Raw genomic sequence first — 13451 nt, 5'->3', positions numbered from 1 at the left:
AACCAAAAATGTCTCCAGGTATTGCCAAATGTTCCCTGGGATGCAAAAATGCCCAGAGTTGAAAACTGAGGTATAAGGTAAAATAAATAATTACCTTTTTGTTCCTAAATGAAAGACTTAGACAATGAATAACTGTTGTTTTGATATTCCAATAATACAATAATTAGCATTTGCAAATTGTGTCTGATTAAATCACATTCACAAGAGAAACGGTTTACTTGTATTAGCTACCCAACTTTAAAATGAAGTATTTAAAATAGATACAAAAAACATAGGAGTTCACTTTTTAAAGAGATCGATTATGCATTTTAAATATATTTATCAAACATATTCATTTCATTTAAATGCTATTGTTTTTAATGAGAAATTTAAAAATAACCAAAATTTATCTTTAACACAATTACTTTAACCTGCTATGTTCCTCTTCTCCATGTGACCATTTGTCTTCTAGGCACCCAAGGCTTTGAAACCCTCATTCGCCTTTGACTCCTTCTCACAGTTTTGTTTTTCCTCCACAAAATGTACCTGAAATCCATCCTCATTGAAAAGCATAATGTCATTTATTACTTCTCTTACCCTACCCCAGGCCTACATCACTTCAATTATGTAGGACAAACCATAATCCCTGGCCTCTCTTTCAGTATCCTTCATCTCCAGTCCATTTGGGATATAATTTTGGACACATGTATCCTTAAAATATGCTATTTATTTGCTTTTGCACCATATGTTTATGACACCAAGTTCAGTCATCACCCTGACATTCAAGACTTCCGAACTGAACTCTACTATTTGCAATTTTCATTATCTCTCAGTAGTCATCTTTCCTCCCAGTCAGGTTAAGTTTCCTCACTAGTTTTCTATTTTATTTCAATACCACAAACACCCTCAGTCATCCCCTTCATTTATAAAATCTTCTCAATTTTTACCAGACAAGCTCAGATGCCCTCTCCTTCAAGTCATGATCTGCTAATGCTCTGGCTCATTCTGTAACTTTCCTTTATCCAAAACTCCTATGTTGTAGTGAAGTCTTAAGAAATCAGGGAAATGTGTGCTTGAAGAAGTCACATACAATGTAAATCATGGTAAAAGCAAAAAACAAGCAAATGTAATTATCCCAAAGTGATTTTAATGGTTTCAGATTATTTGGAGTAGAGGTCAGTGAAGGTTAATCATTTAATTTGTCCTTCTTGTCTCTCCAATTGATGGATACAGTAAGATCTTGCATTTCTTTTATGTCCCTTACCGTACTGTATATATCTAGCACTCAAAGAATAAGTCTAAAGAGATATTTCATAATTGATTGACAAACAAATAGATCAAAGCAGTGGAAATGTTTTCTCTACCTTTCTCATATGTATTGACTTTAAATGTAACAACTGTTCTTTAAACAGTATATTCTCTTAAATGTCTTCCATTCTCCACAGTTGAAAAAAAATATGTATACATGCATATAAAAATACGTCTTTGGAGATGGGTATCTGTGTCTATAAATTTGTTCTGTATCCATTTATAATTGTATTGTTTTATATATTATGTACACATCCAAGAAGACTCAATTATATTTGTATTTAAAGAAATACAACATAATAAGCAGAAGTGTTTATTGGGAGGCAGGGGGGGAAACTACCGAAACACAAAATGGGTTATGTTCCTAAATTCTATTCCATGTTGTTATTATTCTAATTTTTAATGTGTTCTGAAAACTATAAATCTTATTTTGTCTGTACAGTTTTTGCAATCTCCTTGTTTTGAAAGAAAGTAGAGTTGAGTAAATAGTGCCCCAGCAGAGGGAGTAAAATGAAAATCTGGAGTGCAAGCAATTTTGGTACTGCAAATAATACATCGAATTTTGGTCTCCTGGGAAAATCAAGTTTTCCTTTATAATGGACATAGTTTAAAAAAAGAAATTCACCAAACACCAAATATGTTCTTATAGTTTTAATTAGTGTAATAATCAAATTTCATTCTACTGATTTTGGAGGTTTTGAATGGTTCATTTAAAAAAAAATAGCTGGTTACCTGCAGCTGGGAAACTTACTAAGTAACAACAACAAAAATAGATCTTTGCTTGTTTGTGTTCCTGAAACGAAAGGGCTTGTGATGTTAGAGATTATTTCATAGTAGCAATTAAACCACAACACTAAATAGAATAAAAAATGAGAGGAAGTGATTTCTTGTAAACCAATTTAAATTGAACATTACTGCCTGCTGTCAGATTTGACCAAAGCCAACATCCAGTAGGTCTTTTATCAATCTCAGCCTCTGTAGGTCTCAGCCTCCACTCTGTCTTTTTAGTCACTAGCCTCCAATAGTAACTTTGATTATGTTACCAAGAGCTTATGGGTGACAGATTTTCTGACTGACAAAGATGCTCTGCCTTGACCAAACTTTAGTCCAGCTCCACTGAACCCTTTTGACTAGGTCTCACCAGTGGCCTATTTAGTCCAGTTTTAGCAGAAATCCTGCTGAGTCAGTTTATTGAAAATCCTCCTCCAAGATAAGGCTATCTGATCAAATTCCTTATTCCCCACTCTCAATATCTTTTCACTCTGGCTTGCCTTTAGCAAAAACCCTGTCTAATGTGTTTAGCCAGATTTCCCCTAACTCTAATGGTTCCTCTTAGCAATTCCGATCCTCTTAGCAAAGTTCCACTTTGCTCCATGACTAGAAATTCCCACTTGTAGTCAGAGCTGAGCTCAATCTCTCTCCCTTAATATGAAACCCCATCGTAATAAAAGTCTGCTCTACTGTCTTTAACAAGTGGCGAATAATTTCTTTTATAGCAAAGGAATACGCTTGAGCTTGACATCTCATTTTAATTCCTCATCGGATTAGTTTTCAAAGAAAAAACATAAGAGCTATCATTCACTGAGGACTAATTGCATGCTAGCTATTATAATCACACTTTGCATGTGTAATTTTATTTAATGTTAAAATTTTTCCTGTATCTGACATGTGATAAAGACCACACACCTGGGTTGCGGTGGGATTGAATGTGGTTTGTTAGGTATAGAATATAGCAACAGATTAACGGAAAAGGTGCCTGCTCATTTGTAACATATTGATAAAAATGAATTGCTAGTAAGAATTTTGAAATAGATTGCAAAAAACGACTCCAACTCAATTTTAACACATATATGTTAAACTAAAAATCTCAATTAAGGTCCTTCAGTTCATTTTAATTTATAAGTACGTGTTAACCCTCTTATTACATTTTATAACAATATCTAAGAAATATAACTCCATGCCATAAAACTCTAAATAAAGAGAAATTAATATAATTAAAAAATATTATGGAAAATATAATATTTTAAAAAGCAATGAATATATATTGGTTATGGTTTTAAATGCCCACGAGTCAATTAACCAGATCTACCAAAAAGACACCTTATATAGAAAATAAAGATATAAATTTCAAATGCAGGCATTTTTCTTGAGAGGGAAGGGGGTATTGGAGGCTTGAATATAAAAAGAAGTGAAATAATACCTATCTGCACTTGATATAAAGATATCTTGCAATAACCCTTTAAATGTGCTATTAGAACCATTTCACCAAAACTGCTTTTCATATGCAGATACACAGTGATGTACCCTGAGATGAAAATGCATGCATAGATGAGTTTACATGTATACATCATATGCAATACACCCACATATGTATAGATATGCCACATGTTTGTAAATTAAAAAAAGTTTGTTTCTATGTATATACCAGGATCAAATTATTTTTAAATATCAGATGTATTTTAGATGTTTTAAATAAGACTGCATGTGGGATTATTACAAGCTTATTTCAACACTGTGACTTACAGCTTGTTTTAATATGCGGTCTTTGAGCGGTTACGTTAGCCATATTTGAATATATGTGTATGTACTGGACTTTTTGATGTAAATATACTTTTCAATATTTTATACAAAATAATAAAGTTGAATATTTTAAATGTAAAATATGCGCAATTAATGTAGGTAAAATTAAAAGAATGATATGAAGCACATGCTAAAAAATTTGTCAATGTTCATATACATCCTAGATTGATATTTACTACTATTGTGCACTACTAAAATTGTGCACAAATTACTAGTACAGAAACTCATTTTTCAAAATTTGTTATTTGATACTTCTGACAATCTGTTAGTATTTCCTTTCATAATAATGTTAGGTAGATATTGTTGAAAAATCTCCTGTAAAATTTTGAAAACACATTATTATCTTGTAAACCATTAGCATTCTCTTCAAAGAAAGCCTTAATTGTATTTTCTTAATAAATCTTGTAGCTCTTTTAGTAATACGATGGTAATACAAATGTAGGGAAAACAGAATAGGGAAATCAAAATATATTTTGGCATTACTTACTTTCATAATGAATCTTGAAACCGTTGTTAGAACGGCTGTTGTCTGTTGTAAATAGAAGGTATATGAAATTACTGCTACTGAATAGAAACTGGGGCACCTGTGTGCCATTATAAGATCCAAGTAAGGGTGACAGCAGATTTGGCCCATCATGAACTTCCAGAACATCATAATTCAGTTCAGTCTGAAATCTGAGATTAAGAGACACATGTAGAAATATTTTTATTAGAATACCACTATAAGGAAAACAATAATTTAGATTGCTATTTAAATGACTATTTAAACTTTTTACCATTTTTGTGTTATACTTTTTCTTTAGCTTATCTAATATCATATATCACTTAAGACCTCATCTGAAGCTCTTCATCTTATGGGAAATTATCCTGAAAGAGGTATGTGCATACATTTGTTGTTCATAAGTAAGATTTCTTTCAAATATTGTGGAACATCCTCAGTAAATAAATGACCTTTTCATTGACCACACATATTTCGGGAGTTGCTTTTCTTTTATCTTCCTCATTTCATGAAAACTATGTGATTTATATTTATCTTCAATCAAATAATCAGATTCTCATAGCAATTGTATATAGATTTCAAATCCGACTCTGCTTTATTAGAGTGGTCCTTTTTTTGACAAGTCTATTTTGTCCATTAAAAATAGGTTTTTTTTAAATTTCAAAATACTGGTTCTAATTATAAGTAGGTAATGACAATAATGATGATGTAGTCGATGTTCACTAAGTGCTTGAGGCTCTTGCTAAATATTTTATCTACATTCATCTATCCAAGCCTCAAACTAACCCAGTAAGTGAGCCCTTATTATACTCATTTTGCAGGTAACAAAACTGAGGCCTGCAGAACTTAAATGGTTCAAACCCAAGTCTCTCTCTCCCTAATGACTATACTAAGCCATGAAAAGCTGGTCAGTTGTATTTTTAGATTTTTGGTGGTGGTTACTGTTATCATTTTCAATTCTTTTAGAAGACGTAATTTTTATAAATTGCAATCAACACAGATCAACAATATTTTAACATGCATAAATACTATCAACAAAATAACATTTTGTGTTCATTCCCGCACTTCAAGATTGTACAACATTCTGAACTGGAAATCAGAAATCTTAGCCGTGGAAAAACTTTACTTGGAATCATGGAAAATTGAGCAACTTATTGCCTTGTCCCTGATGATCCTGCAGCCCAGGAAATTCCTTTTCTACCAATGTATTCCTACATAACCTCCAGTTTTCAGCTTAAATATGTCCAGAAGCAGCCTTTCCCTGATATCAGTGTAGGTTAGTTTCCCTACTGTATTGCTTCATTTTATTGCACCTTTTGTGATACCAATCATGGTTGTGTTTGCTTGTTTGATAGGGGTCTGCTTTAAGAGTCTATATATTCCACAAGGTCAAACGGTGTCTGTATTTGCCAATGCTTTGCATATGGTAGGCACTCAAATATTTATTGGATAAATGAAAGAATTAATATATTTTAAAGACAAAAATATCTTTCTTTACTCTATGGTTGTTACCAATTTTATACAAAGTATTCAATATACTTAGATACTTTAGTGTTTACCATGAACCTTGGGTGGCTCAGTGGCACCTGGGTGGCTCTTGGTTTTGGCTCGGGTCATTGCCTCACAGTTCATGAGTTCGAGCCATGCATCTGGCTCTGTGATGTTAGCATGGAGCCTGCTTGGGATTCTCTCTCTCTGCCCCTCCCCTGTTTGCACACTTGCTCTCTCTCTCTCTCTCACTCTCAAAAATAAATAAATAAACTTAAAAAAATTAAAATGTGTCTTCCAATGCATTTTTGGTAACTAGTTGTCTCCAGTACACTCTTAAAAATAATTTTTAGTTACAATGTCCATCAACTTTTGAAAGATTACTTTACTGTACACTTGCCAGCCTTGTCCAGTATTACAAAATTAAACTACATTATTCTTCAAATAACAAAACAAAAGAAAACTCAAAACCTGGTCCAAACAATTGAATGGAAAATCTAAAAACCAGAAACTTTATTTCATTATAAAATACAATTACAAATACAGCATATAAGTAGTAAAAATTAAGTGTACAATTCAATACTATTTAAGAAGTGCAATTGAAATATTTTTCCATCTGTACCACTTTTATGTCCTGTTAAGCAATATACTTAGTAAAATGAATGAATTTCATAAGCTTATCTTAGTCTTTATTTTGCAATATGGAATATATTGCATTGGTCTAAAAATAACTTTTCCAATAATACAATTTAGAATAGGAAATATATAGGAACACACTACGTCCTTTAAGTAAATGATCAGACAATGGTACATTGTGAATCCATTATTTGGTTGTTTTGTAGTCAGTCTATTGCAGTATTAAAACTGGAGTTTCATTTCGATAGCTAGTCAGCTGATGATAACCAAATTAAAATGCACAGAAGAGTCAGAGATTACTCTGAATTGAAACCTAAAGAGACAAGTCTTAATAGAATAGCAGCATTAACTGGTGATGTAGAGAACAATGTTCAGTAGGAATGAATCCTTAAAAAGAAAATCATCACAGATTCGCCTCAAGGAATTATAAAAATACATTACAATAATAAGGGAAATGAATTAGGGTTACACAATAATCTGAATTTCTTTCATTTTGTGTTTCAAGATAGTTGTACACATTCCTCATAAATTGTCTCAATCTAGTGTTCATTTGTTTATGACATTAAAGTTAGTGTTATTCATAAACAAATGTTATGGAACCACTAGATGAAATTCAAAATGAAATCAACCTTATCTTACTCGATTTTTGTTGTCTTTTAAAAACATTCTTGATGTAATCCAAACCCATTCTGACCAAATTGAAATAGTCCTCATTAATTTAAAAATAATAATAAAAAAAAAAAAACAGTTGCTGTCTGGAAGACTGATACTGATGGCTGTGGTCTAGAAGTTGAAGACAAGAAAAGGGATAGAAAGACAGACTTAGGATGATTAATAAACAGGAAATGAGTTCATTTAGAAGCCGGCAAATATTGAGAAAATTTACAAACTGTTGGAAGAAACAAAGCAAAATTCCTCTGCAGATCTGAAAATGAGACTTGCAAACTGTTTGGCTATGTTAAGAAGAGATAAACAGTTAGAAAACCACATCGGTTATTTGGCATTACTGTTTTGTTTTGTACTTGATAGACAATTTGATTTCTTAAGATTTCATTGACTTAAGGTACTTGAGATAATTTCAAGAAGCCAACTAACGGCTAATAGTTTTATAATATTTTAGTTCTTTCTTTTTTCCTGTAAATTAAATCTAAACAATTGCTACATTTGAGAATGTAGGAAAATAGCCATGCCACCATCTTCATCATAGTATTTGGTTAAATTTTCATTCGAACCAAATTAACTTAAGTTATTCCTAGGTATTAGCAAGCAAATGACATAACTTTCATTCTTTGGAACCAAATTCTATGAAAAGTATTCTCAGAATGACAAAAACTATTAAAGAGTTTGCAACCAGTGTTCTCTTTTTTCAAATTTGTTTTTAACATTTTTTTATTATTGAGAGACAGAGAGAGACAGAGCATGAGCATGAGAGGGGCAGAAAGAGGAGGAGAGAAACAGAATCCGAAGCAGTCTCCAGGCTCTGAGCTGTCAGCACAGAGCCTGACGCGGGGCTCGAACCCACGGACTGTGAGATCATGACCTGAGCCGAAGTTGGACGCCCAACTGACTGAGCCACCCATGCACACCGCAACCAATGTTCTTACAATAGCTCGGTTGGAAATCAGAAGGGAATTCGGTTTTTCAAGAATGTAATTCTTGTTTGCTACCTCAGAGATGATATCTTGTTTCTCAAAACAATCTTACGGGGAAAATGAAGCACCAAGATATTCTAGGGTCAGTAAACAAGGAAGTGATAGATGTACATATTTCTGATTTTAAGGTGACTATTTTATGCCTCTCACTTAATGAATAAACTTCTCACTTATTTTTTAACTCGATGAAGTCACTTGCTCACTGCTTCACTACTGACACACTCCTTACCATCTGACAGCTACTTAAGATGTGGATTTTTTTAGTTTTTTTGTTGTTGTTGTTGTTGTTAATGTTTACTTATTTTTGAAGGAGACACAGACAGAGCGTGAGCAGGGGAGGGGCAGAAGAGAGGGAGACACAGAATTCGAAACAGGCTCCAGGCTGTGAGCTGTCAGCACAGAGCCCCACACAGGGCTCGAACCCATGAGCAGTGAGATCATGACCTGAGTGGAAGTCAGACGCTTAACCGATTGAGCCACCCAGGTACCCCAAGATGTGGATTATTTTAAAGAAACCAGTTTTATGACCAAGCACAATGACTACAGATAACCCTAGAGCAAAATCTTATACCATTAAAGGAGCTTCAGAAAGGAAGAAATGGAGGAAGATATTTAAATAATTTTGCTTTCAAATAGCTCCAACTCAAGAATCTAATGGGTTTGTGTGTGTGTATATGTGTGTGTGCAGGAAGGAAGGGTACATAGAGGACTCAAGCTGCCAAATGAATATTTCAGTTTTATATAACTTTACACAACTATAAAGTAAAATTCTTTTAAAAAAGTAAAATTCAAAAGCAATATACTGATACAGCTACACCCTGTCTATTCTAAAATAGTGAAAATAACATCAATAAATTCTTAAAGCATTTCTAACTCTTAATTCATTCAGTGTTTGAGCTAATTAACAAGGAATTACATACATGCATATATATACATATATTTGTATATGTGTGTGTATGTGTATTATATTACACACAGACATTGATATCAAGGAGGTGAAGGAGCTAGGAGGTTTAAAATTTACTTCAGAGTGTGATTTAGGGACCAAGAAAAGAGGCACAGTTGATAAGACTTGCTCAGGGGTGCTCAAGGGAAGATTTTTGGGCTCTAGGAATCATTTCTCACCAAGGCCTGTTCTGTTTCCCCTACAGAATTGTCCATTGTTGCTGTGCACAAACCCTAGCAATGACAATCACTTTTCAGGCTAATGCCTGCTTACAGACTAACTTACAGGATTTGTGTCTCAGTAAGCAGATAATTGAGTAAGAAAGAGGCAGAGTAAAAAGTGTTAAGTAACTATATTTACCAAAATTAAATTGGGTTTTTGTCTATTTAACTGGTATTACAGCTTATAAAAATTGCTGAGAAGAGTTTTTTACCAGGAAGTTAAGTCTGGGATAGTCTAATTTAGAATATAGGCTGTGGTTGGCTCAGTCGATTAAGCATCCGACTTTGGCTCAGGTCATGATCTCACAGTCCGTGAGTTCGAGCCCCACTTGAAGCTCCGTGCTGGCAGCTCAGAGCCTGGAGCCTGCTTCAGATTCTGTGTCTCCCTCTCTCTCTGCCTCTGCCCCACTCACACTCTGTCTCTCTCTCTCAAAAGTAAATAAACATTTAAAAAAATAGAATATAGGCTGTGATATACATGAGTTCACTTTAGATAATTCTGAAGACATCTACACATGATAGGCAAGCAGCAAAGAGGCCCATGTAACTGCCTATTGGGAGGGATACAACATACATGTTAAAAACTTTGGACAGAGAAAATGTGTCTTCAAACAAAAGTACAAAATCAAAAGTCACAAGTGTGGTGCTCTGAATTATAAGCATCGCTTTGCAATCTGCTTCTCCAGTTGGCAACTCAGCCTACTTAGGGCTGAAAGATATCAGATATTATTTATTTATTTAATGATGGTTAATGACTCACACTAGTAAACCAGGGGGTGCTTTTCAATGGAATAATGCACTTTGTGTTAACAAAACCTAAATGAATTTTCTAGTGATAGTATTATGCTTATATAGTGTTTAAGACTTGAATATAACATAATGAATATAAGCTATTTTTAAAGTCATCTATAATTTGAGTCAGCTGGGAGGTAGAGAAAGTGAATTCTTAGAAACAAATCAATATAATTTTTTAAATTATTCAATGATATGATCTATATTATTATGTCATATTGTATATTCCAAACAGAATAAAAATCTGTGTAATAAAGTAAGTTTGGTAATTTGGGTCCCACATTCATGGAACACTGTTATTTGATAAAGACTTGATTCTGAATAAATAGTATGATTTTCACTAAAATTGCTATGGCAATGCAAGCTGTATCTCTGAATAAAGGATATGGTTTCAACATCACCACAAAAAGCTCTGCCAAAGTATTCTAAATATAAACTTTTTCTTTTGAGAGAGAGAGAGAGAGCGCTAGTGAACAGGAGAGGGGCCAAGAAAAGGAGAAGGAGAGAGAATCCCATGCAGGTTCCAGGCCCAGTACAGAGCCTGACTCAGGACTTCCTCGCAGGACTGTGAGATCATGACCTGAGCTGAAATCAAGAGTCAGATGCTTAACCGACCAAGCCACCCAGGCGCCCCTCTAAATATAAACTTTTTTTTTTAGTGTGTAAGTCATTGTTATGAGCTGATTTGTGTCCCCCTAAAATTCATATGTGAAGTCCTAATCCCTAGTACCTCATAATGTGCCTATCTTTGGAAAAAGTTCCTCTAAAGAGATAATTAAGGTAAAATGAGATCATATGGGTGGTCCAATATGAACACTATCGTTGTAAGAAGAGAAAATTAGGAAACAGACACACTGAGGAAAGACCATGCGAAGACACAGGGAGAAGATGGCCATTTACAAACCAAGGACAAAGGACTTCAGAAGAAACAATCCTGCTGACACGTTGATCTCAGACTTCCAGCCTCCACAGCTGTGAGGAGATTCATTTCTGTTGTTTAAACTACTTAGTCTGTGGTATCTTGTTATGACAGCCCTAGCAAATTAATACAGTTGTAAGAAAGTTTGTGGGCTATAGTCAGGTAGGATGGTCTCATGTGAAATGTTTAATACTAACATCTGTCAAATAGAATTTGTTTTCTTTTCAACTTTTAACACTAGTGTGGATAGATTAATTCACTGGAGACCCTCTTGAATTAGGGAAGGATCATGTTATGTTTGTAAAATTCAATCATCAGCATAATTCTGCTATATTTATATATTTGTATGATTTCCGTGTGACTACAAAGCCTACAAAGGTAACTTTTTCAAAATCATTATTATTATTATTATTATTTTTGAGACAGAGAGAGAGAGAAAGTGTAAGGGCTAGTCGGGGAGGGGCAGAGGGAGAGAGAATCTTAGCAGGTCTCTACACCAAGACCCTGTGATCATGACCTGAGGCAAAATCAAGAGTCATTTAACCATGTGAGTCACCAAGGTGCCCTGGTCCCTTATTCTGTTAAATAAAGGGGTTGGAAGATGAGGGGAGTCAATAATAAAATTAGGAAATTTTATAAATGTGTCCATTTCCATTTGTGAATACTGATCCAAGCAAAGACCTGAAGTTTCATTCTTTAACTTTGTAATAGTTAATATGGTCTTTCATGGTATAGATTATTTGATCAGTAAGATTAGTTTTCTTAGGAAAAAATATCCTCAACTGGCCAACCATTAATACACATGAATTTGACACAGTCATGTTTTTGAAGGAATTGTAGGTGTAGGGATGTGGGTAGTGTGCTTAAGTGCCTGAGGCTGTAATACACTATAAATTCAAGTGTGTTTACAACAATTTTTCCTTTTGAAATACAGCAGAAAACACAGGCCCTTTAAAATACAGGACAAATATGGGGGACCTGGGTGGCTCAGTTGGTTAATTGTCCAACTTTGACTCAGGTCATGATGTCGTAGTCTGTGGGTTTGAGCCCCACGTCAGGCTCTGTGCTGACAGCTCAGGGCCCAGAGCCTGTTTCAGATTCTGTGTTTCCTTCTCTCTCAGCCCTCCCCTGCTTGCACTCTGTCTCTCTCAGTCTGTCTCTCAAAAGTAAAGATTAAACAATTTTTTTAATTAAAAAAATATATAGGACAGCTAAACACATTAAGTTAAGGGCCCCATGTTCATATTTAGATAGTGTGCCATATTTGGCCCACCTTTCATAACTCAATAGTACTGATAAAACATTGAACAAATAGAAAATCAACTTGACAACAGGCTGAAAGGTTAAAGGGGACAAATGTCTGAAGCATTCAAGGCACAGAAACTATTACAATAAAACTGTACATTGATTTAGTAAATAAAATGGATAATGCCGACTATTGTTTTAGATAACATGTACTTTTTTAAAGGTAGAAAAATATTGGTAGAGACCTTTCAAATGTAATTTTGATAGAGTGTCCGGGTTCAGCTTCAATCACCCACTCACAGTTCAGAGAGTCTTTATAGTATCCTGGCCATCCTGGTGAGAGAATCAATCCACTGGGTGCAGAAAAATGGCCACCACATGGAGCTGAAAAATGAAATCAGAGAATAAGTAAGAATAGAACTTTTATAACAGGTTGTAGAAAGTATTATTAGTAGCAACTATAATTTTTAGAATAAATTTCTGCATGTACTTTGTAAATGCTATTTAATAACTTTTTGAAGGCAAAACTACATCTGGTCCTTCTATTGCTGAATGATTATTTTTCTTAGAAAAATTAGTTTACTTTTTGAAATATGGCATAGTTATGCACTCAGCATGTCAGATAAACTCAATATCCTCAAGTGTCCTAACAATATCCTTTAAATACATGCTTGTGGGGGTGCCTGGGTGGCGCAGTCGGTTAAGCGTCCGACTTCAGCCAGGTCACGATCTCGCGGTCCGGGAGTTCGAGCCCCGCGTCGGGCTCTGGGCTGACAGCTCAGAGCCTGGAGCCTGTTTCCGATTCTGTGTCTCCCTCTCTCTCTGCCCCTCCCCCGTTCATGCTCTGTCTCTCTCTGTCCCAAAAATAAATAAACGTTGAAAAAAAAAATTTTTTTAAATAAATAAATAAATACATGCTTGTGTCTCCATCATTTTCATGTTCAAAGCTTGAAAACAATGTAAATTGTTAGTTTTAGTTTGTCTCCCTTTCATTTTCTGACTTACATTATCAAATACTGCTAATTCATGCTACACACTGCCTAAAACTCCAATCTTGCTTACTCCAGAGTCCCTACTACAATTTGGGCCTTCATTGATTCTGCCTCTTCCCTGAATTCCCATCCACTGATTTCTCTCTTGCTTCAGTCCAGCTGTCAGAATAATATCCTTCAAATTACAGTTTCAT

The 13451-nt window shown here is 34.5% G+C and overlaps 1 protein-coding gene across 6 annotated transcripts in view; it reads right to left on the bottom strand.

The window, feature by feature from the left end:
- The window catches only part of CSMD3 (CUB and Sushi multiple domains 3), a 1242277-nt gene that overhangs the window by 407355 nt on the left and 821471 nt on the right, over positions 1-13451 (bottom strand). For all 6 annotated transcript variants that reach the window (XM_027064013.2, XM_027064014.2, XM_027064015.2 and 3 more), the window contains 2 exons: positions 12511-12649; positions 4355-4542 (listed from right to left, as the gene is read on the bottom strand). In XM_027064013.2, the coding sequence (XP_026919814.1) occupies positions 4355-4542; positions 12511-12649 (327 nt within the window). The remainder of the gene's footprint in view (positions 1-4354; positions 4543-12510; positions 12650-13451) is intronic.

The sequence above is a fragment of the Acinonyx jubatus genome, chromosome F2 (genome assembly GCF_027475565.1).
Source record: "Acinonyx jubatus isolate Ajub_Pintada_27869175 chromosome F2, VMU_Ajub_asm_v1.0, whole genome shotgun sequence".
Lineage (NCBI taxonomy): Eukaryota > Metazoa > Chordata > Mammalia > Carnivora > Felidae > Acinonyx > Acinonyx jubatus.
This window is presented reverse-complemented; position numbering and strand designations above follow the sequence as displayed.